Source organism: Lachnellula hyalina, assembly GCF_007821495.1.
Source record: "Lachnellula hyalina strain CBS 185.66 chromosome Unknown contig00016, whole genome shotgun sequence".
NCBI lineage: Eukaryota > Fungi > Ascomycota > Leotiomycetes > Helotiales > Lachnaceae > Lachnellula > Lachnellula hyalina.
The window spans coordinates 205,779-228,982 of record NW_022157130.1 but is presented as its reverse complement, the minus strand read 5'-3'; the positions used below and the strand labels follow the sequence as shown (position 1 = coordinate 228,982).

Here is a 23,204-nt window from a genome sequence, read left to right as displayed (position 1 = left end):
TGGACGCCGACGTCAGAAGAACTCGTAGATATCAGCTATGAGGAGGCACTCGAAGGACTGGATGGCCTGTCAGTAACAACCACCAGGACTAATATGAACTGGATGAAATGAAAGCTGCAAATGTGTGATTCGGTGCGAGGCACTGAATGATTTATGCGCATCTCCGATTTTCATTTGGCTGTATGGATAAGGGGGACGAAGAGATGGATATGGATCAGGTACTTGTTATTAGCTGCTGGTGTTCAGCTCTAAAATTATCAATAAGATATGAATATAGATTGATCCATACAAACTATAGCCCCCAAAATGTGACCCATTCCTTAATTTGCCTACTGTACCTAAGTAACGAAAATGACCGGCCGTGACCATGGCCACTTAAATGGTGGCGCCTCGATGGAGGAGGCTACGCGCCGGGCTGCGTACCTAATGAGACGAAAATAGATGAAGAAAGTCACCAATCAAGGAAGGAGACAATGGTGTATGAAACTCTAAAGCTGCCAGTAGCTAGGATTTCGACTATCAAACACTCGATGCGTGGTTCTGCGAAAGAAATGAACAATAATAAATATAGAAAGGAAGGGAGGGGAGCGCATTTGAAGTGAAGCTTTGAAGCGCTCAGCCTTGTACCAGGTCCACTTTACTGACAACGGCCCTGATCCATTGGGCTCGCTAGACGCTTCACCCCACCTCCAATTCAACTATCCTTCCCCTCCCCTCGAGGATACTGCTCAGTACAGGTAAGAACTTACATTAAGGGCTTACTTCCTCCTCCTCAACCTGCGGTCATTTCAAGAGGCCAGCTGCCATTTCTGACCTTCAGCCCTAAAACCCATTCACACTCGCTCTACTTGATAAAGAAAGAACAACTGCACCCGTCTTGTTTCCACCCCGCTACAGTACACATTCCCCTCTTCGAACAACCCACTCGGAACCAACTGCCTCAATCCGCAACCCGTTTCTATCTATTGTTTGCGAAAACTTGCGACTCGACTAGCACGTTTCTTGCACACCGAATTAGATCTTTGTTTTTGTTCTGTCTACGGTCAAAATACACGTCTGATTCACACACTGTTTCAAGTCCCGGAAATACGTACATTCCGACAACATGGCAGACCTTGCAGGTAGAAAGGTGTTCAAGGTGTTCAACCAGGACTTCATTGTCGATGAGAGATATACGGTGACAAAGGAGCTTGGTCAAGGTGCTTACGGCATTGTCTGGTATGTGCTTGTCTCTGCTGTTTCTGTTGGCATTTCGCTAACTGCTGCCTTACCAGCGCGGCTACGAATACCCAAACCCAAGAGGGAGTTGCGATCAAGAAGGTCACCAATGTCTTCAGCAAGAAGATTTTGGCCAAGCGTGCGCTGCGAGAGATAAAGCTATTGCAACATTTCAGAGGACACAGAAACGTATGTTTGTATTGAATGGATAATGGAGCGCGGTCTGATAAGAATAGATCACTTGTCTCTACGATATGGATATTCCAAGACCGGACAATTTCAACGAGACCTATCTCTACGAAGGTAATACGAACAATGCTATTTTCGGACCAGATGCTAATTGGTTTAGAACTCATGGAGTGCGATCTTGCCGCTATCATTCGTTCCGGACAGCCCCTCACGGACGCCCATTTCCAAAGCTTCATCTATCAAATCCTCTGCGGATTGAAATACATTCACTCTGCCAATGTTCTTCACCGTGACTTGAAGCCCGGCAATCTACTGGTTAACGCCGATTGCGAGCTGAAGATTTGCGACTTTGGATTGGCTAGAGGATTTTCTGTTGATCCGGAAGAAAATGCTGGATACATGACTGAATATGTTGCGACAAGATGGTACCGTGCGCCTGAGATTATGTTGAGTTTCCAAAGCTACACGAAAGCGAGTAAGTTTTTGTGTTTTTAGCACTTTGGGTTCAGAACTGACAAATTCAGTTGATGTTTGGTCCGTTGGTTGCATCTTGGCAGAGCTGCTTGGTGGTCGCCCATTCTTCAAGGGTAGAGATTATGTCGACCAGCTGAATCAGATTCTTCACATTCTCGGAACACCAAACGAGGAGACTCTATCACGTATTGGCTCACCAAGAGCTCAGGAATACGTTCGCAATCTGCCATTTATGGCTAAGCGACCATTCCCAAGTCTCTTCCCAAACGCAAACCCAGATGCTTTGGACCTCTTGAACCATATGTTGGCATTCGACCCGTCGTCGAGAATCTCGGTTGAGGAGGCTTTGGAGCACCCATACCTTCATATTTGTAAGTTTTCCTATGCATATTTCACGGCTATTTCACGGGCTGGGTAATGTTTGAGGCTTCTTTGGGTCATCAAGACCCGAGGAAGTCCTGCAGATGTAAACTTTCCAGAGTATATGATTCTAACACTTTCTATAGGGCACGATGCCTCAGACGAGCCAGGATGTCCCACCACCTTCAACTTCGACTTCGAAGTTGTCGAAGACGTAGGAGAAATGCGCAAGATGATTTTGGATGAGGTAGCTAGATTCCGCCAACACGTACGAGTCCAACCAGGCCAAGGAGGCGTGAACCAAGGACTAGCTGTGCCTATTCCTCAAGGAGGTGGAACATGGGGTGCCGAGGATCCAAAACCACAGGAGAATTACGGAATGGGAGCTACAGGTTTGGAGCAGGATTTACAAGGAGGTTTGGATGCTATGCATCAATAGATTTGCGATATGGGACACTCTGGTGGTTGGTATTTGCGATGAATGTAGCGACAGGCTATTACATAGTGTATGTGGGAAGAGGGCTCGCAATAACGAATTTGATGACCTTTCTCTATCCCTCTATTTCCATTCTATAATGATCGTGATCGAGTGATCGAGATGCTAATCTTCAGGGTCCAGTTGTTGTTCTCCGCACCCCGCAATAAACTATGATATCACAAGATATTAATTTCCAATGACATCTTCCCTCCCTTATAAACCTTTATCTATCTCGTTTTTCCTTCATCTTCAAAAAATAAACCCAATCTTCTTACGGTTATTTTATTTCACCTCAAGCAAGTTAAAAATGTCATACGCAGATAAAGACCCCCTCGCTGCCGCTAAACAAGCAGAGCGCGAGCTCAACTCCCATCAAGCCAAGCAGGGATATAGTACTAGTGATTCTGGTATGGATTCCGATTTTCTTCTTCTATAATTTATTTTGAGGATGATGCGTGGGCGCTTTTATGAATAGACAGACATCTAGTTTGATCATCAATTATGCTTGGTTCATGGTACTGGTTAATGAGTTGCTGTTTTGGCTTTCCTCGTTTTAAGTTTGATAACTTGGCATATACATCTTAGAGGATTTTTGTATTATATGAATGGATGGATAGATGGATAAATGGATACTCATACTAACCTACCCAGCAACCGAATCAGGCGTCGACGCATCCGTCGAGTCCCGTTTCCCGGGTGCGAATGTGGTATATGGAAGTGCTGCTTCTGGAGCTGGTGGGAACCGCGAGTGTGTACCCTCCCTTTCCCCATTCCCTTCCATGCTCCTTCTTTTCCTCCCTCCCTGTTCCTGTTATTCTTCCTTCCTTCTCTCTTTCCACCCTCCCTCTTCCCTCCCCTCTCTTTCTGAAGAGGCAGAGAACGAAGAGGCAAAGAGAAATGCTAATCATGAAAATAGGATCCCCCCTCAAGAAGGCGGGACCATCACATCGAGCGGCCAACCTACTAAAGCGCGGGATTTCGAGGGCGTAGGAGGGCCGGCGGATAAGGCAGTTCTGGAGGCGAGTGAGAGGGGGGGTGAGGATGGGGTGCAGGGGAATGTTAGGTGAGTTGCTCCCAAGCTTCTTTCGTTTCTTCTTCTTCGTATACCGACTTGTACCATTGGGGGGATTAGTGAAGAGGGGTGAGATGGCGAGTAAGGTCCAAGGAGGAATGAAAGTGCTAATGTATGTTGTGGATATATAGACAGGGAGGGATTCGTGATGGTGCTGTGAGGGTTGCTGGGGGGAAGTGAATGGTAAATAAAAGACGAGGTGTGTACGAGGAGAGGAGAGAAAAAGGAGAAGGGAAGAGGGAGGGTTTTTGGAATGATTGATGTATGTATTATTTATAGGTTGCTGTCTTTTGTCTGCTCAGTCAAGAGAAATATGTACACCAAAAAACTAAAGCCCAATCGCTTTTCCTATGCTCCAAGTGCCCTCCATATCACATGATATCTGATTGTCTTCTGCAGAAGCAATCTATCTCATCATCCGTCCACCTCATTCCGAATGTCTCTCCCGGCCAACGTGTGGTGTTGTCGGACTTTATGCTTTTCATTCGTTTAATTTTCTTTTCCTTTCACTCTTCCTCTTTGCTTTTCCTCCCTGCACAAACATCACACCCCATTCATTCAGTCGTAAAACCAATACTCAGCAGCATACTGCACGGTCTGCGTCCCAGCCGCCGTACAAGCAGGCGCAACACCACCTGCCGTCTCAACCCGATACACCAGGCTGACCCCATCACTGACATACGGCGCAGGCTTCGCAGTCAAGGACAGCCAATCCACCGCACCAGTGCCAGCCGGTCCCTTGCTGGAAGTAGCCGGTGCTTTCACATCGCCCGTCTTGGCAGCAAAGAGGATCTTGTTGGCAGCGCTGAGGTTGAATGTCGGGGTCCCGCTGGCGTCGAAGAAGTGGTTCCCGAGTACGCTGAGCGGGCCGCTGCTAGAGTCCAAGGAGCCCGAGGGGACGGCTTGGTTGACAGCTATGGGCGGGATGGCGTGCACGGCGCTGATGTTGGCGTATGCGAGGGAGGTGGCGTCGAAGAGGGTTGCGATTGCGCCGGTTGCGGTGGAGTTTGCGCCTGCTGCTAAGCAGGTGTAATTCTGTGTACCCCTACCCACAGCAACGTAAACGAGGGAAAGAGTGGTCGATGGTAAATCAGGCGTGTCTGCGTTTCTTATTAGATGTGTCTGTCTGGGAAGCGGAGGGTATGGGGAACTTACTACCGCTGGTGGGGATGGTGGGAGCTGCTCCTGTTGGCGTGGCGGCGGCTGACTTGCATTCCAGGCTGGGACGAGGTGGAGCGGCGAATGGGGAGGCTGTAGCCAGAGAGAGAATGCTTGCAAGCGTGAGGCCCTTGAGGATGGTGGACATTGAAGGCATCTTGAGGTGGTTGGGGGTTGTATCTTGGAAGAAGAGGTTTCGAGATGTGTTTTATGAACAACAAGAAGAAGGTATTCTTGAGCAGACCGAGATTGTATGCGAGAGGGTGGAATTTGAATGTCAATATGAGATGGAGATATACAATATTCGTTTGGTGTAGTAACTGCAACGTTGGCCGTGTGAATTGGCGCCGGAAGTAAATGAATAGCAAATTGGACTTGTACAACCAGTTGAACAAGCTTTCTTGGACGAAAGAGATGGTATATTAAGAGGAGATGTGGATTGGTGAGGTTTGAATATGAGGTTGAGATGCAATTCATCAATGAGGGACAGCTTCATCTTATACTTTCTCTGCAATCTGACTTCAAATGCATCGGTACCCATGTGTCTCGACCGGCTGCAAGGCCCACGCATCCTTGCTGTACTGCCAGACCCAGACTGATCCTTGGAGGAAGGTCGAGGGAAGGTCGGTGCTCTAGCCTTACTTCCCTCCCACTACTGTTCGTACTACAGTACTCGGTACCTCACTCCCAGAACGACAAAAAATTGATGCTAAAATTGCACATACTACCCTGCACCTGCATACGGAGAACGCTTAACAGCGAGACAGGTAGTCCAAGACGCGCTAAGGTAGGAGTAAGGCGTCTTCCCGTTGGTGTATGAACAGGGGAGAGAAGGCGAGGGGAGGGGTGAAAGCGGCTTCATCGCGCCTCTCAGCCAATTTTTCCACTTCACCACCACCATCCTTCTTGGGACGTGTACATGTTGTACCAAGGAAAACGTACATACACCCGCGCCGTGCCACCACACAAAGGACAAACATAGAACGGCCGCTAAGAAAGGGAAGTGTGAGTGAGACCAGATCACTCACAGGCTCTGATAAACGCAGAACACTACTAAGAATCCCTACCTAACTAAATACTCGTACAGTAAGTACAGCGTGCCGGCGGCAATTCCTCAATTGAAAACGTGAGAACATAACATCAGCGTTAGACGGTGGAATGCGTGGCGCGATACCCTCTCTTCCTCCGAATAGAATATTATTGAAGGCTGTTTTCATCCGAACTACTCTACTACTACCAGGTTAAGTTTCGTCTGAAGCATTGAGCCGTATGGTTTCTGTGCGTCTCGTTCTGGATGAGAATCCTTGTCGAGATCAATTCTTCCGGTGCATACACACATGGCTTCTGTAAATTTACCTAGATTATTACAGCGAGCATTCCTTGAAGACACGCCTATTCATCGTGTTGTGTGCCATGCTCGCCCTGCCACGCTGTTGTTATTCAGCCGTGCGACTCGTCCTGCCCTGCAATTCTCTCAGGAGAAGGTGCGTGCGTGTGCGTGCGGCGCGTTTGTTTTTTCCCCTCGCTCGTCTATCAACCGTTGTTTCGTTTCGATCTTCACCTCAAACGCGCATCGCGTTTGATATTCAAACATCAGACGAGCACCTACCTACCTTATATTATTCTTCTGTCCGTGTCTGTGTCTGTGCAAACATTCAAACACGATCCTTCCAGCACTTGCTATCTTATCTCCTCTCCTCCCCTCAAGACTTTTAGCTTCTGCTCTCGTGGAGGCAGGCATCTAAAACACACTTACTCCGTACCTCCCATCCGTGCGTGAAGCTTGTGCTCGTGGTGAGCTACCCCAACTAGACCTAACTCTTTAGTTCAGGAGAAGTTGTCTATCTGATTCTTCGAAGCCATTCCTAACTTCCTGGGGAAGGGTTGGTGGTTTGAAGTTGTGTTTCTGATAACTGCTCGTCGGTATCCTTCAAAACATCACCGATTCTCCACGGAGCAAGCCTGTCATTTCAACCCCTAACTTTAGGCTATCCTATCTAAGCAATTATGCTCTACCGGGCACCGATGGGATGAGAATACCGGCAATATCAGAATCAGTCGTCAGTCGTTAGCATCTATCAATCAATAAAAAGATTTGTTTATTCTTGTAATACCTATCCATCCAGCCATTCCAATTTCCACCTCTACACCCGATATGAGGTACATACAGCAGTAGAGAGATTACCTAGGCGCCACCTCACCAATATTGCAACTCAACTTTACAGAGCCTCTTTTCCTCTCCTTCCTACCCGGAACATTCTCTTATCCACTATTCTGGAAAAAAGCATCCCCATCTCCACGTCCCATCGACAATTCTTACCATCTTAGACAAAAAGCACTGTCTGCTTGACAGTACCTCCCCTCCCCCTGTTTCCCTACTGTACCCTAACTTACTCCGCAAAAGCCCCGCCCCGTCCGTGCATACAATCAATATCCATACTGTAAATTAAAAGCGAGCAAATTTACCAGACTTTCCATGCCGTGCCAGGACCATGACACCACTTCCCCATTTAAAGTTCTATTTTCATACCTCACAAATTAGTAGCAATTTATTTTCTTCTTTCTCGCTTGCGGCCCGGGTATGGTAAAGTAAGGTAAGACAGCGAGCGAGTGCTAATTCATTGTTTCCTAATATAGAAATACTACTGTACTGTACATCGATTGCGCTTGTTCGTGATTCGGATCAGACAGATACTTTCCATTTTTCACTTTTTACGCGTCTGTTACTCGCGTCACTTTTTGCTCTTCAACATGAACTCAAATACATGGCATGACATGGCCATAAAGTGAGATAGGATGGACCGACCCATAGCTACGGGCGCGAGGGGTATAGTGCTGATCTCCATCCCCATCCCCATCTCCATTCCCATCTCCATTAAGCGCCGTTCGCTGATCCGGTCTTCCTACGAGTATGCGACCGCGACGGTGCCTCGGGTGCTTGGTACCAGAACTCAAATAGAAGCGCTAGCTACTACCGCCATAAGCGGCCGGCATATCCAAAAAGTCATATACCGTGACCCTTAATCAGCTAGGAACAAATAGCTATGTATAAAATTAGCCTGGCGTTTTCTTCGTCGAGGCATTTCTGAGCACCGAGTAGTGTAGTAGTGTAGTAGTGACTAACTAGTATGTAAATGCAAATTCTACGAGTAGGTTTAGTATGATATAGGGAGGGAGTGAGGCAATGAGCTGGTGTTTTTGCTGGTAGGTTGTGAGGATATGGCACTTGGGTAGCGTTGGGTGAGTAGTGGCAAGAGCGACAAGACGAGCCAGTCGGAATGGGAGTGAAGGATTGGGTGTCTTCCTTTGCGGGGAAAGTTTGACACAGTTGATCTTCATACAGCTATCAGCTTGATGGGAGGAGGTCCCATTTGTTACCTTGATCGCGAAGTCTGCGGCACGAAAGATACAGAAAAGTGCGTCGTTCGTCTTACTGTACACACTCTTCTATGAGTGAAAAGCGGAGTATTAAATACATGTAGTAACGGGTTTTCATGCAGTCTTGTCAACCCCACTGCCAATTTGTAGCCGTAGCATCCATCGTGACATCTTATGTATCTCAAAAAGCCTCGGTGTTCAAATCAAAACCCCCTCCCCAGCACCACCTCCACTTATCGCATACCGCCACCGAATCCACCGCTCATGCCCTGCAGTCTGTTGGCGAGCTGGGGATACTTTTCTTGAACTTCTAGTTGCGTGCGTGTGGCTTCGGCATATGAGAGCGCGTTGACAATTTCTCCCTCGGTTCGGGAGAGCTCGGCGGCTCGCTCGAAATATGTTAACGCCTCTGTTACCTTACCTTGCTGCAGTAATAGTTGGGCCATAGTGGCAACGGCAATGTCGCACTCGGGATCGACTACTTATGGTTAGCAATCTATTGATCAATATATTGAGTGGGAGCATATACTAATAAGCGCTTTCTGGCAAAGCTTCTCAGCCTCGGCGAAGTCTTGTTTCCATTGGAAAAGAGCCAGAGCTTTGTTAATAAGAGGCAGGACGTTCATTCCTAGAGGCTTGGTCTGCTTCTCCATCTCCACAGCTGTCTCAAACTTCTCAATTGCTTCTTGGTACTTTTGCTGATCTAACAAAAGCTCTCCATAGTAGTTGTAGACATCTGGCACTTTGTCGAAGTTCTTGATACATCTGCGGAACGTCGCCATTGATGATGCGATCGACCCCATCTTGTATTGCGTAACACCGAGCTGGATGTGAGAGAAGATGAAGTCCCGGTCGATATCGATGGACTTTTGGTAATCTTTTGCGGCATCTGCCCACTCGCCGAGGATGAAGTGAAGCTGGGCACGGTGGTAGTAAATATCAGGGTCTTCGCTGTTTTGTTCCATGGCCTTTTCGAAATCATCTGCAGCAGCGTCCTTGTTGCCTATTGAAACATTAGCAAGGCCAATATAGCATCATGCTTTTACCAACCTATTTCCAGATGCATGCTTGCACGTTTGATGTAACTCTGTGTCAAGGAGGGCTGGAGATCGATACTCTTGGTCAAATCAGCCAATGCATCAAGGTTGTCACCGCGAAGGTATCTGAATGTTCCGCGCATATTATAAGCAAAGGCTTCGAGATCTCCAAGTTCGTTCAATTGCAATGCTCTGTCAAAGGCAGCTGCCGCCTCTTCGTATCCATCAGCAGTCTTCGAATCCATTGAGCGAAGTCCATGTTGCAATTGTCCTTTGCCAGTAGATTCTGACAACTCCTCGCTGTCTTCCAATCCTACAGGGGATGGGCGAGCTCGGAAACTTTGAAGGTAATTTGTGACAAACGATGAGCTGGGAAGTTTCTTGTCCTTGGTCGTAAGAATGACTTTCGCCTTGGCCTCGGCCACCTTCTTCAGCAATCGCTCTACAGCTAGGGCACTGGCCTCGTTTCGGAATCCATCAATAATACAACTTGCCGTAAAGTCAAGGAGCGCTTCGCTGAATTTCTCGAGATGCTCGTATGCATGAGCTCGTCGGTTTAGAGCCTTGACGTACTCATTATCGAGGTTGATAGCAGCAGTTGTGTCCTCAATAACCTTCTCCCATTGTGAAAGGGCATTGTAGCATGCGGCTCTGTTCGAGTAGAAGATAGGATCCGGTTTGCAGATGATAGCCTTTCCGTAGAGATCGATCGCCTTGTTGTAGTCTTTACTCCCATAAGCAGTGTTACCCGCAGCCTTCAGTTTTCCAGCATAGTCTTTTCGTTGTTGTTCGGAAAGGCTTCCAACTGTTGTCTCGTCAACTTCGGGAAGCTCCTCTACAGTCTCGACAGTTGGCGTCTTTGGCTTAGTCTCCGCAGTTCCCTTTTCTAAGTCCTTCTTCTCTTCTTCCTTCTTCCTTCGCTTCTCTTTCTTCGACTTCTTTGGTGTACTGGCTGTGGTGGTACTCTATAACAGGTGTTAGCTAAAAGCCTGATAATCTAGGGGCAACTTGGCCCTCATACCGAATCCGTTAGATAGTATGCAACACCAGCTCCTGAGACAACCACTGCGACACCTGCAATTGTGTAGACAACTGCCTTATTCTCCGATGCCCAGGTCGATATACGGTCCCAAACTGAATTAGGGGGTGTTGACAATGCGAAGTCTGGGGGCGCCCTCCCAACGGGTATTGGGCCTGGGTTAGACATGTGGAAGAAAATATGGTATTAAGAGAAGGTAAAGAGCAATAATATGAAAAGAAACAAATACTCGATAGACGGCGCTGGCAGACTTGTTGATGATGGAAATGCAAGCTGCCTGCTTGGAAAAGTAAAAAGATTCGCGACATAGGGCATAGAGCACAGCTCCAAAAGTCATCCCGTCCCCATCCGTGATTGGTCGTGCGTATAGCATTATCCACTTATCAAGACACACCCTATTTGAATGACTAATAGAGCCTTCCTTTCACTCCGGTACAGTATATGTTCAACGAATCTCTCCAATCCTTCATGAATTGTCAAGCCGTTCAATAAAATTTTCTTTTCAACCTAAATTACACGCCGCAGCTCACCTTTCTACATCTGATCCGAGTCCTGGATTAAGGACGTCTTTCTTGGAGCCGAGCTTTTAAATACATACCTACTCTTCTTCTCGCTAGCTAAGCCTCTTCGAGCTTCTCTGTTTGTAAGGCCTTGATTTTTCCTCTTCTCCTATCTATGTATTCCTTTTAAATCTGTCCTGGATTTACAACGATGGTGTACTTTCTCAAACCCTTGGGAAGATTTGCTCTCCATTGACCTATTAGACACAAATAAGTACGCCCGAAGCATATCGCAGATTACCAAAAGGGTAGTACATGGAATAACCAATATCCCTATTGCTCAGTTGCAAATACAGATAGATGCACGCCTTGTCAAAGGCGAAATAATTTTGTCTTAGGGAGTACCCTCGGAGTCACGTACATCGTTCGCACTAAAGCTGTGGTTTTATACTAGAGCATAAGACGTACTGACATTCTTCACATTCAGTCCACAAAATGGCGGAACCAGAGTTACAGCTTTATTCCTCTCTGCGCTACGACCTGTTGCTCCCCCCAATCTCCGCCAACACCGAGGCATGGGATAGCGAGATCAAACATCCCAGCCCCTTTTATATGCTCACGTACCACCGAGACCGTTTGTTGCAAGCCGCTGAACATTTCGACTGGAAAATTGCCGCAGATGTTATCCGTGGCCCCAATGGCTTCAAACACCTTCTCATGAAGCTTACCGAGACCGTTGACACCCAATCTACCAAGCCCGTAAAGATTCGGGTATTGCTGAGCAAAGATGGCACGATCACCATCGAGCTATCACCTACGCCGGATTCTAGTAAGGAAGCACTATACCCTGCGAGACTCCCACCACCAAAGTCTGCGAGCAAAATGAAAGTCAGCCCCTTGACAGGCGGAGCATTAGAACTCGGGGATGGCGATAGCGTTCGTGGCGATCCTCCCACAAACCAGCCGTTTGAGGTGATCCCTGATACCATGAAAACGACGCCGTCTCCTTACACGTCGTACAAGACCACAAGTCGAGACATGTATACTAATGGTCGGCAAAGGGTTGGAATTAAGGACGTCACCGCCAGGCAGGAGGTTTTGCTTGTCAGTGATAGTGGGGAGATTATGGAAGGTAGCTTTACGAGTGTGTATTTTTGGAGGGATGGGAAATGGACGACTCCGAACGTGGCGAGTGGTGGTCAAATTGGCACTTCGAGACGATGGGCCCTTGAAAAGGGGTATACTCACTTCTCTACCCGTCTTCAAAAGTTTGCAACTGATATAAAACTAGATTTTGCGTTGAAGGTGTGGTGAAGGTCGACTCTTTGGCTGATGGTGAAGAATGCTGGATTAGCAACGGTGTCAAGGGTTTCCTGCCCGGAAAGGTGAAGCTCCTATAGATGAATCTGGAACGACAGTAAGGCTTGGATTATTTCTTGTGGCAGCTGAGACTATTTGGCTACACCTATTTTCTGACCACATCATTCGGTAAATTGGGCTCTGTATGTGTAGCAAGATTCGGAAGATTCGAGGCAAAAGGCCTACGAGGCTCGTTCTGACATCCAGACTGAGTCCTTCCATTCTCGGAGCACCAGTGCAGGTCAAATGGTTTCTCGGCTCCTCGGAGTTTCTCTCGAAGCCCGAGACTCGCCAGACATTAGTATTACTCAACTTAAAAGAAGAGAAAAAGAAACATTTGAGGTCAGCTTTGAGGAAACTTCAGCAAGCTAGGAAACGTCCTAGAATTTTAGAGTAAGACCACCCGCTGTGTCTTTACTCCAGAAAACGAACTCTTTTTATATCTAAGAATGGCAAACTTCCATCTTCTCGAATAAAGCCAAAGGAAAGACTTTTCACTAGCATCTCTGCTGCATACTTTCAGCTCCCTTTCGTCATCTAAAATCCCTTTCCCAACCTCACCGTTTCCCCATCCCCATACCACAGTGTACCTTGCCTGCAATCCAACCCCTTCTCCATACCTACCACCCACTCCTTCGCGCCATCCCTCTTTTCCCCTTCTTTCGGCCACCACTCATTCTCTAACCACTGATTTAAATCCTCAATCTTCTTGATCCACTCCCGCATCTTCTCGGGCGAGTCATGATCAGCTTGTGTCAGGAAACGACCGAGCGTGATATGCGATGAGGGAACGACGTAGCGGGAATCTACGGATACGCCGGTAGATTTTGCGAGGTTGAAGAGGTCGCGGCGGAGATGGTGGTAGGTGAAAGCATCGTCTTCTTTGGTCCTTTCTCCAGAGGGAAGGGTCTCCCCTGCCGCGGGCAAGAATGACAACGCGAGGGCAGCACCGTCGTAAGATATCATGGGCTTGATGAGCCGTGCTCGGTGGGAGTAAGGGTAGTCAGTCATGGCTTCTATGGTGGGGGAGCCGAGGGCACAGAGGATGGAGTAGATTTCGGGGGAGGTCAGGGAGTGGGTTATTTCTAGGGCGGTAAGGTGGAGGTTATTGATTGGCATTACCCAGAGGTCTGGTGGAGTGTTAGATTGACGTGTATATTTGAGTAAGCTATGGCGGAGAGGTTGGACTTAGTAACAGAGATTCCTGGTTTTAACCTTCAGAGTCTTTCCAGTATCACGCGACATGAAGGCTGGATGATACACGTGGGATTTCTCTACTTACTCGGGGCGAGTGCCAAGAGCTCTTGCTGGACCTTGTCTACGAGAGAGCGGATATGAGGTGGCGGTCGAGCCCAGAACACGATACAGTATCTTGGGTCTTGAAAGCCAGGCTCAATGGAGGGGTCTGTGAGCTTTTGGAGGATGGGGTCTAGAATGAGGCCCGAGAAATCTGGTGATAGTAATTTGACTCGCTGCTGCTCGTTCCTCGTCGTTCGATGGGTTCCATAGAAATTTTGTATTCTGGCCTACGGAGCAAATATCAGCTGAGGTATTGGCAAAGCAGTCTAGGGGGGCTTACTGGATCATTCTGGGAGCTCTGGATGAGGGCATCGTATGGGTTGGCAAATGCAGCAATATCTACCCCGGAAAGGTCTTCAAAGGTGTTTCTGGCATCTACAGAATCTGGGTGGTGGTCAACCATCTTTTCTGATTGTTATATGTTGCACAGAGTTGTTCTGAGGGGGGGGTGTAGTGGTGATTTTTAGTGCGCAGCTTGGGGCACTATGGGCATGGGGTAGAAACCACCCACTTTTCGGAATTGACGTCTCCTATAGTCACATAACAACATTGAAAATTCCCACGACTCTACCATTGCTCTAAATCACAGGTCAAGATCACAGCATACATCCTGGACACCCGATAGAATGACCCTTTGGCGGACGGCTGATAGCAGCACTTGCGGCGGCGCCAAGGTCACCATCTCCAAAGAAGGGATATAAACCCAGATTTCCTGCTATCAATGATCTCCTGAAGGTATGTCGGAGAACTAGAATCAGGTATTCCCTCTTCATCTTACTACTACTTTGGTCTCCATCTCAGAGACTCTCTCAATATGCTAGAGAGCACTTCCATCCCAAATCAAGCCATATCGTTGGCGTTGGGGCAACCAATCCGAAACAATTGTCCCTCACCAAACAGGGATACGTGAGAGAAGCGCGACTGATTCAAGAAAAAGCAAACAATGTTGTTCATCATTTTGTTGAAAGTTCTTCTTGGTCTTTTCTTCACCATGCCTTAACATCAGGATACCAGAGAAGAATCTTCATCGCCCCTGAGCTCCAGGGACTTGTGTACTATCTACGTACTTGTAGCTTTCCACGTGAAGTAAGTTCTCACTCTTCCTAGACGTATGCTCGCGCTAAAAAATTTCTTCACGCGGCGACAACTAATATATCCCATTCTCGTACTCGTTCTACATCTATGCCTTTGCTAAATGCAATGGTTTACAAGGGGTGTGTACTTTTACCTCGTGTGGGTCGCACTTGGAACACATCTTTCTCGAAGTACACCATCGGACCGGTTTTTGTCTGCCTCCATCGCATCTGCCAGACTTCACCGTCGAGCTAGCCCCTTAGACAAGCTAGAGGGTTCCCAACCTTTTCGCTTTTCAACTCAAGATTGTTTATGGAAGCTGACCCATTCTGCATACGATCTATCTTCGAACCACTCGGTTCTCGTATCGAGCTACCCGCGCCGACACTTCCCATGGACGAGGTGTTTGCACAAACCCGCTTTTGGACTCAGGAATAATTCTCTATCGTCCCAACATAGGACCGTTTTCATGAATTGCGCTTGAAATAATTCATGTCATTGTGAGGTATAATTCAGCCTGTACTTTGGCCGGCGTTTTCCATGAGCATCTCGAGAGCGTCTAACGAAGACATCTACTATAGCAGAAACGTCCGCCACTTGTGGAAACAGCATCAACGAGGGAATAAGTCTACACCCTAATCTTGCAAGAAGGCTGTTCTTCCACAGCAGAAGTTTCACATCCATAGAAGGAGTAGTCGTTTTGTCACAACATGCGGCAGTCCAGTACATCCAGCTTCAGAATACTCGATTCGAATGCGAGATCAGACTTAGACCTAGATAGAGCCACTCAAATTTCCTCTACCGAATTATTCTTTGGCAGAACTTGGGAAGAAAGAGAGTAGTTCTTATAGGAATGAAAATTTGAATGGCGCTGAGCTCCTTCGCAAAGTTGCTCTATCTCAACAATTTGATGTATCCGGCTTGAGAGTCATGTCTCCAGGAGATCAGGATGACTGGGCTGGACTTTCGTTTTCCATCAAAGCACCTTTCTTGCCTAGAGGATTGGTTCCACCGGAGGCCCTCCCAGTTATTCCGTTGTCAGATCCACGATCTTCTATATGGAAGCAACTCGAAGGTGCCAAGCTCGCCGTAGTACTCTACGATTCCTGCCTACCCACGACACCATGTTTCGAGCACATCTCTGCTTCAAAGCAGGATGCCATTGCTGAAAGCCACACGCACCGTTCGGTTCGATCTGTCCGACAGAAGGAGTGGAGGTTTGAAAGATATAACTTCGGAAGTAGGTTTTGTTTGCTTCGTCTTCTTTGTATAGGTTCCGTATAGCTCCTGGTACACACTTTCGTCTTCTCTATCTGCTTGGTCGTTAGTTATGACAGCAGATACGTTTTGAGTACTTGCATGCCGAATCTCGTCATCTGCCTATCCTTCGTATAGCTATTATGTCGGAGCGGAGATGTATGACTGCTGCTGGTAAACAACCAGTCTTCTATATAAATCAATACCTTCTTGTTGCTGCTATCACAGTATGACAATTACTTCGCAGCCACTATTGGTTGCAACTGCAGAAAGTCGATGGCAATTCTGCCTGGTTTGGCCGTATTTTGAAAACAAAAGGCTATTCTCGAATCAACGAGTCAATATCTATCTATACTTCTCATCCAAACTTCGGGCAGCCTCCCAGCCTGACAAATCTACGCAGGGGCCACTTTATATCTACCACTTCCGCACATTTTTTATTCCCTCTTCACACTTTCCTATTTATTACGATCCAGGCCGTCTTCCATGTCGATTTTCTGCATCGCATACTCCTGCCATCATGATGAGTACTCCTCTCAGAGAATGTAAGTCTTCTTGTTACGATTTGCTCCATCTTCATCTCTAAGAGTATATGCCGAGCCTTCGACATGCTATGGAAGCAGAGAAATCAATTTCGACCGCACCTCTCCTGCCTATTGAGATCAGCACATCCACCACCTACCAGTATCAATATAGAAGAGCTTCTACTATTCTACTACTTGATGGCTCTGGTGGGATTAGTATTGCACTTATTACGTGTTCAGAAATAAATCACTGTTCTCCCTTGCCTTTTCCACCTCGGTGGCTTCGACAGCACCTCATCTTGCATTTGAACACACTAAAGAATACAATGCTAACCCTTTATACCAGATGGATCTCGAACTAGACTGCCTCGACATGCGAAAACCCGAGCCACTAAACGCCGAGCTCTTGATAATAATGCCCTCGAAGATGATTATGATACCGACGACGATTACTCGGCTACATCTACATCTACATCTACATCCCAGCATGATCATCAGCACGACCCTTCCTCCAATGAATCTAGTGACATCGACGATACCGATATTGCTGATGGAAAAGAAATGTAAAGAGCAGTAAATCTGCGGCCGAGGATGAATCCGATGGCGAAGTTGCTACTAGGGAAATATCTAAACCAAAAGGTTTGGCTTCCTTTTTCTTCGCGTCGATGTTTGACAGATACTGATTTTATGGAAGGTAAACAAAAGCCAAAGCTGAAGGACAAGGGCAATCCCAATCCCAATCCCAAGTCCGAAAACCAGACAATCAAAGGAGATTCATATACGTACAAGAATGGTATTGACGAGAATCTACCCCCCTTAACGTCCCTCAATGAAATATTCGAAGACTTGGTCGACAGATGGCAAAGCCTAGAGGGGTCCAAAGTTACCGAATTCCTGGAATTTGTTAGAGGCCGACGCATTCGAGTTGCTACGATGTGTTCTGGCACAGAAAGCCCTGTCTTGGCTCTGAACATTATCGCAGAAAGTTAGTAACACACTCTACCCAAGGCTCGCCAAGTCTAATCTGATCTAGTCTTTCTTTCACAAGCCAAGTCGTTCGGTGTCGATCATCTGCTTAGTGCCGAGATCGTGGCTTGGAAACAAGCGTACATCAACCTTAACTTCAAGTCAACGACGATCTTTCGAGATATCACGGACTTCTTTGGCCTGAGAGGACTCACGGTCGAAGAAATCAAATCATTTGAAATGTAAGTTAAGACTCTTGATGATTGAATTTTCCTTTCACTAAGTATTTACAGCGAAACTGCGTTCGCAGGCAAAGCTATTATACCTGAAAAGATCGATATCTTGATTGCTGGCACCTGCTGCGTAGACTTTTCGTCTTTAAATGGCAACAAAAAAGGCCTTGAACAAGGCGGCGAATCCGGCGACACCTTTTTTGCTATGAGAAGGTACGCCATCGCCAAACGACCTGTTGTCATCATTATTGAAAATGTTGCCAGCGCTCCTTTTCAAGGCAAGGGAAAGAGCAATAAAAACGGCGAGTCTACATTCGAGATGGGCATCAACACTTACATGAGCGAAATTCATTACGCATCACGATTTATGAAGTTGGATACAAAAAACTTCTACCTTCCACATACAAGAGACCGAGGCTATATGATATGTGTAGATATGGAACATTTCATGGACGGCGAATCCTATGCTATGAACGAAGTAACACATCGGTACCGCGAGCCTCAAGAGCTTAGTAAGCTTCTGGACCAGTGGGCAGACATGGTAGTCAAACTACAACATCGAGCGAGTGTCCCTGTCGAGTGGATGCTATTGGATTCCGATGATCCGCTCTTCGATTCTTCTTCCATGAAATGGAGCGATGATGTTGCCAGGGATAAGAAGAGCACGCCGTGGGAGGCGTGCAAAATCGGATATCGTAACTATCGCCATGAATTGGCTCTTGGTCAGGAGCGAAAGCATGTTAAATGGGTCAACGAGGCCTGTTTCGTTCTTCCTGACTGGTTTCACCGGAATGTGATAGGGTACACTGAAAGAATCCTGGATACGTTCAATGTCGCACATTTGCGAAGTCTCATTCGAGGCTTTGATGACCGTTACTATATGTACGTTTTGTATCTCATACTAGTATTTTTCAGACAAAATGTTAACTTGATCATTTTCTAGGAGGATGCTTCAGTTATCACAAAATGTTTTTTTCGACACAGACAGCATGCCACAAGGTCTCATAGGTGCCAACTCCAAGCGGTCGTCCCTTCCCCACTATTCGAGGTGGCCGCTTGTCTGGCCTTGAAAGTCTAGCCCTCCAAGGTCTACCTACCTCAAGATTGGATTTGAGCCGCTTTACTGAGCCGCAGCTGACGAATCTTGCTGGTAATGCTATGACTTCTACTGTCGTAGGAGTTTGCATACTTGCTGCTATATCCCTATTCCATACAAAATTTACCTATTCCGACCCTTTGGGTGAAGAGGTCGTTAAGCATGAACTAGCCAAGAAGAGTCCCCTAACTGAAAAATCCTCGAGCGCAGCATCATATGAGATGAAGTTGCTTTGCGACGACGTTACAAAACAAGCTCATTTGGCAAAAAGATTATGTTATTGTGAGAGCCGTCACACCGTCAAGATCTCCGATTTCCAAGAATGTACCGTGTGTAAACACACCACTTGCCTCACATGTGGCAAAGAGCCAAAGCACAATTACAAGCCACTTGATATCAAGCCTCGCATTGATCCAGTCAAATTCGAAACTATGCTCAGGAATAGCATGCCAATGAAAATTCGTCTGTCTGCATTTGATAGAAAGACGTCCCCGTCAATGCTCGACAAAATGATCAGGAAGATCACCCACGAAAACCGTACTTACATCGATGACAGTACATGGCAAGCCAATCTGGAACAAGTCAAGAAAGCATTGCAATCAGAGGTGTACCTACGTCATATCCGCCGGCGTGAGCAATGGGAGATTGAGTACAGCTCTTCCAGTGCGATACTATTGGGCACTATCTCCGACAGCAACGTTGAATGGAAACTATACGCCAATGTAGAGAAAGAGCCTCTCGGTTCCGAAATAGGAAATTACCTTCGTGCGTTCCCTATCGCGAGAATGACAGCATCTGGACGCGAAGAAAATATGTTTCAGGGCTGTTGGGAAATATGGCTACCAAAAGCTCGCGAGTTCGATGCACTCCTATCGATGACGGGCCCCATGCTTCCATCATATGAGAATCATTGTGGCCTTTTGAACGCCACGGATACATATGTGTGTAGCAACATCGACGTCCAGGTGAATGATTTTGATGACAGATGCTTTGAACGCGACATCCGTGGCCAGTACAAACTGTCACAAGAATGTGGCCAGGCGTTCAACTCTCTCCATGCTAAGATGGATGGAACAGAGACTGGGCGTCCGCTGTTCCTTTTCTTGGAACATCACCTTCGCCGCGGCAATCCTAGGGACCATACGTTCGTTTTCACAGAGGACCAGCGACGGTTGGAAAAGTTACAGCACCGCCATTCTGTAGCACATATCGAAGACTCGTCCTTTCGTCAGCCCAAGGCAACGCGCCTGGCAGCTGACCCCTCGTTTGGTCGACAAGGCCGATCTGCTGCTCTCGCCAGGTACCAATTTGATGCAGAAGATTTTTATCTCGAGAACAAAGTCAAGAGGCAACAGAAGATCAAAATTCATACGGATGGCACTTGGACGGATTTCAAAGGCATCTCCTTTAGCGCTCACGTCGATACGGAGCTCGTGAAGTATCATCTTCTACCAGCTCAAGTATCTCTGCAGCTACCTTGTGGCGAGCCGCTTGCAGTTTTCGAGTGCCAAACAAAACTTGAGGATAGACCATTGAGGACCTGGCTTCAAAATCGATGGGCCGAGGTTGATGTATCGACAGAAGCCGATTTCACGCATGAATTCCGGTGGATGCTCCAGAAAGGCCTTGTTATGAAGGGCCACGAAGAGCAAAAGCAAAATTTGCAATGTACTCACTACTCAGATAAACCTAATACTTGCCTTAGGTGCTCGCCCAATCCACCCAAGCTACTCTGGTGTTTCAACGAACATGGTAAGTAAGTTCCTCACGAGGACCCTCGAGAAGCATCCGAGCGCGAGCAAGCCTTGAAGGCACGACCATCTCCAGTGACAATATTATACTTCCTCGATGGTGGGAATATCACTATTCAGATTGGCGTAGATGCGGAAACTCTGGTGCACAGGGCAGTTTCAACGTTGGTGTTCAACTCAGCTCCAGACGCCACTGATTATTCAACGTCGTGGAGACTCGTTACTGACAGCGAGTCAAACGTTAAGCCAGTATTTGAATCCATCAAGCTTATGGATAATCAGCACCGAGAGCCAGCAGAGCAGCCAATTCTCGCAAATAACATGCAACTCCGCTTGGAACAATTGCGAGCATTGAGTTGGATGCAAGAGCAGGAGGGTAGCCCAAAATCTTTCGTCGAAGAAGAAGTAGTTGAGGCAAATGCTGTTCATTTGGGCTATCGTGCTGAAGGACGAGCAACCCGCAAAATTACTCGGCGGGGAGGAATATTGGCATTTGATGTCGGTTTTGGCAAGACCATCATTTCCCTTGCACTTATTCAAAAGTGGGTAGAGGATGATAAAAGCACTCCAAGAAGACCATCAAGGGGGCAATTCCTCTCAAGGCTACTCTTATAGTAGTTCCCAATCACCTGCCCGATCAATGGCACAAGGAGATCAAGAAATTTCTCGGCAATAAATACTGGAAAAACACTCTAGTTATCAAGCATATTGCTGATCTGAAGAATACCACCATTTCCGAGCTTCGGGAAAAGAACATTGTTATCATAACTATGAGTGTCTTTCGAGGCAGTCAGTACAAAGCATTTCTCGCCCGTTTTGCAGGAGTGGTCGAGGTTGATGACCAGGCTACGAGGAGAGCCAAGTCAACCTGGCGTAGGAACGCTTTTACGACGGTTCACCAGAACGTTGAATCGCTGCGTGATAGACCTTCCAACTTTGGCCGCAAGCTGAGAGAACAATTCACGCAAGATGTCAAAGAGGCTCAGGAGAACGAGGTGCCGGTACCTTCAAAGCGCGTTAGCGGAAAGGCCTACATATCCAAGCAAGACTCCGGCAAAACGCTAAAGCGCAAGGGTCCAGTAATTGCTAAGGCTAATGGGGCAAAGAAGAAAGGTGGCAGATCGGTTGATGAAGACTTTACTGACTCCGAGGGTACAGTCAAGGATGATGTGGCTCTCGAAACCAAGATTCAATCGACTTCTGAAGACGATGAGCTTGAGAAGAGACAACCCTACTTTCACGATTTACAGAAGCTGAAAAGCTGGGAGACTTTAAAGTCGCCTGTTCTTGAAATGTTTTCTTTTAGTCGTCTTATTGTGGATGAGTTCACCTACTTTAAAGATTTCGAGACTATATTTGAAGGCATCAGATCCGAAAGCCGTTGGATTCTCTCCGGCACGCCTCCACTAGGGTCATTCGAAGATGTTAAGACGATGGCGACGTTTCTCAAAATTAATCTAGGTATCGATGACTACTCTCCTACGCTAACGGACGACATGACAAGTAGGCCCCCTTTGAACGCGTTTGTTTGAACCTAATTGCTGAGTCATAATATAGATGCTGAAAAGTTCTGGTCTTTCACACAGGTCCATAGTCGGGCCTGGCATCGGCGCCGCTATGAGCTTTGCAGGCTATTTATGGTTACATTTGCACGACGAGTAAGTCCAATTTCTCACAAGTGCAATCAATTTCGCGAGCTAAAAATTCACAGGAAGCTTCGGACTTGAGTGGAATCAAATCTGTTGAGCTTTACCCAATTGTGCGCCAAACTGACCGTGAGTGGGCATTCTACCAGGAGCTTCAACAGCTATTGGCTGCATCGGGCTTCGAAAACCTTTTGCGTAATAAATCTTCGGATAGTGATGCCGAGAACCATATCCGGCTTGCACTTGCAGGCTGTGAAGATGTACGTGAGGCGTTGCTTTTGCAATCCACTGGTATAAATTCGCTTTAAAATACTGGAGGAGACGAAACTCAATCCGAGGCGACAGTCCAAACACGAAAGAGTGAGGAACTTGTCCTTGAAAGCGCAATCAAACTGGCGCTGAGGCAAGCTGAGTTGCTCGACCTAACCAGAGAGGATGTCGATGAAACTTTTCTGAAGTGGAAAGCGCGAACAAGAGAAGGTGCCCATGGAGATGCTGAAGTAACTCAAACACTTGTGCGTTTCATGAAAAAAGCATATGCCGCTAGATCTGATACAGAGGATGAATGGAAAACGTTCTATCGTCTCGTGAACCAGAAGGATGCAGATAAAGGCAAGCCGATGAAGCCAGAAGGTCGAGTAAAATCTGGGATTCTGAGCCATCTCAACCAAAACGTTGCACAACTTCGACAAGTCACTATTAATCTTGATCAGCTTGTGATATCCTACATCAATCACAAAAGATTACTGCGCTTTTTCCAAGCTGTCCTCGATGGCCAGAAGTCGAAGTCATTCAGTTGCGCCGACTGCAAGAAATCAAAACTATCGCCTGACGATGTAATATTGCTCACGAAATGTGGGCATCTAGTTTGCAAGTACCAATGCACCAGAGAGAGATACGAAGGCGATTGTCCTGTCTGCAAAGCATCAAATCACTCCTATCAGCATGTTTCGGGCTCTGCACTTTCCAGACCAGAGCCGGTTATCCATTATGAATGTGGTCAGAAGCTGGGTCAATTTGTGACCCTGATCCAGCACATTCCAGACGCTGATCGAGTCATTGTCTTCGTACAATTCGAGAAGGCTCATAATGCGGT

At 47.0% G+C, this 23,204-nt stretch overlaps 6 protein-coding genes across 6 annotated transcripts; 3 read left to right on the top strand and 3 right to left on the bottom strand.

The window, feature by feature from the left end:
* Positions 1–1,105: 1,105 nt before the first annotated feature.
* Positions 1,106–2,680, top strand: spm1 (Mitogen-activated protein kinase; the record flags this gene model as incomplete). The annotated part of the gene is made up of 6 exons (XM_031146021.1): positions 1,106–1,218; positions 1,275–1,407; positions 1,455–1,521; positions 1,568–1,882; positions 1,932–2,252; positions 2,388–2,680. 6 exons carry the CDS (start codon positions 1,106–1,108, stop codon positions 2,678–2,680), a joined length of 1,242 nt encoding a protein of 413 aa, XP_031008370.1.
* A 346-nt stretch (positions 2,681–3,026) lies between these two features.
* Positions 3,027–3,971, top strand: LHYA1_G001033 (uncharacterized protein; the record flags this gene model as incomplete). The annotated part of the gene is made up of 4 exons (XM_031146020.1): positions 3,027–3,126; positions 3,371–3,467; positions 3,636–3,782; positions 3,923–3,971. The coding sequence occupies 4 exons, from the start codon at positions 3,027–3,029 to the stop codon at positions 3,969–3,971; spliced, it is 393 nt and encodes a 130-aa protein (XP_031008365.1).
* A 378-nt stretch (positions 3,972–4,349) lies between these two features.
* On the bottom strand, positions 4,350–5,106 carry LHYA1_G001032 (uncharacterized protein; the record flags this gene model as incomplete). The annotated part of the gene is made up of 2 exons (XM_031146019.1): positions 4,350–4,891; positions 4,947–5,106. 2 exons carry the CDS (start codon positions 5,104–5,106, stop codon positions 4,350–4,352), a joined length of 702 nt encoding a protein of 233 aa, XP_031008364.1.
* A 3,454-nt stretch (positions 5,107–8,560) lies between these two features.
* tom70 (Mitochondrial import receptor subunit) lies at positions 8,561–10,571 on the bottom strand (the record flags this gene model as incomplete). The annotated part of the gene is made up of 4 exons (XM_031146018.1): positions 8,561–8,805; positions 8,857–9,330; positions 9,378–10,329; positions 10,386–10,571. The coding sequence occupies 4 exons, from the start codon at positions 10,569–10,571 to the stop codon at positions 8,561–8,563; spliced, it is 1,857 nt and encodes a 618-aa protein (XP_031008367.1).
* Positions 10,572–11,398: 827 nt separating this feature from the next.
* On the top strand, positions 11,399–12,303 carry ABZ2 (Aminodeoxychorismate lyase; the record flags this gene model as incomplete). The annotated part of the gene is made up of 2 exons (XM_031146017.1): positions 11,399–12,141; positions 12,195–12,303. The coding sequence occupies 2 exons, from the start codon at positions 11,399–11,401 to the stop codon at positions 12,301–12,303; spliced, it is 852 nt and encodes a 283-aa protein (XP_031008366.1).
* Positions 12,304–12,799: 496 nt separating this feature from the next.
* LHYA1_G001029 (uncharacterized protein) lies at positions 12,800–13,964 on the bottom strand (the record flags this gene model as incomplete). The annotated part of the gene is made up of 3 exons (XM_031146016.1): positions 12,800–13,392; positions 13,545–13,788; positions 13,842–13,964. The coding sequence occupies 3 exons, from the start codon at positions 13,962–13,964 to the stop codon at positions 12,800–12,802; spliced, it is 960 nt and encodes a 319-aa protein (XP_031008413.1).
* Between the last annotated feature and the right edge of the window lie 9,240 nt (positions 13,965–23,204).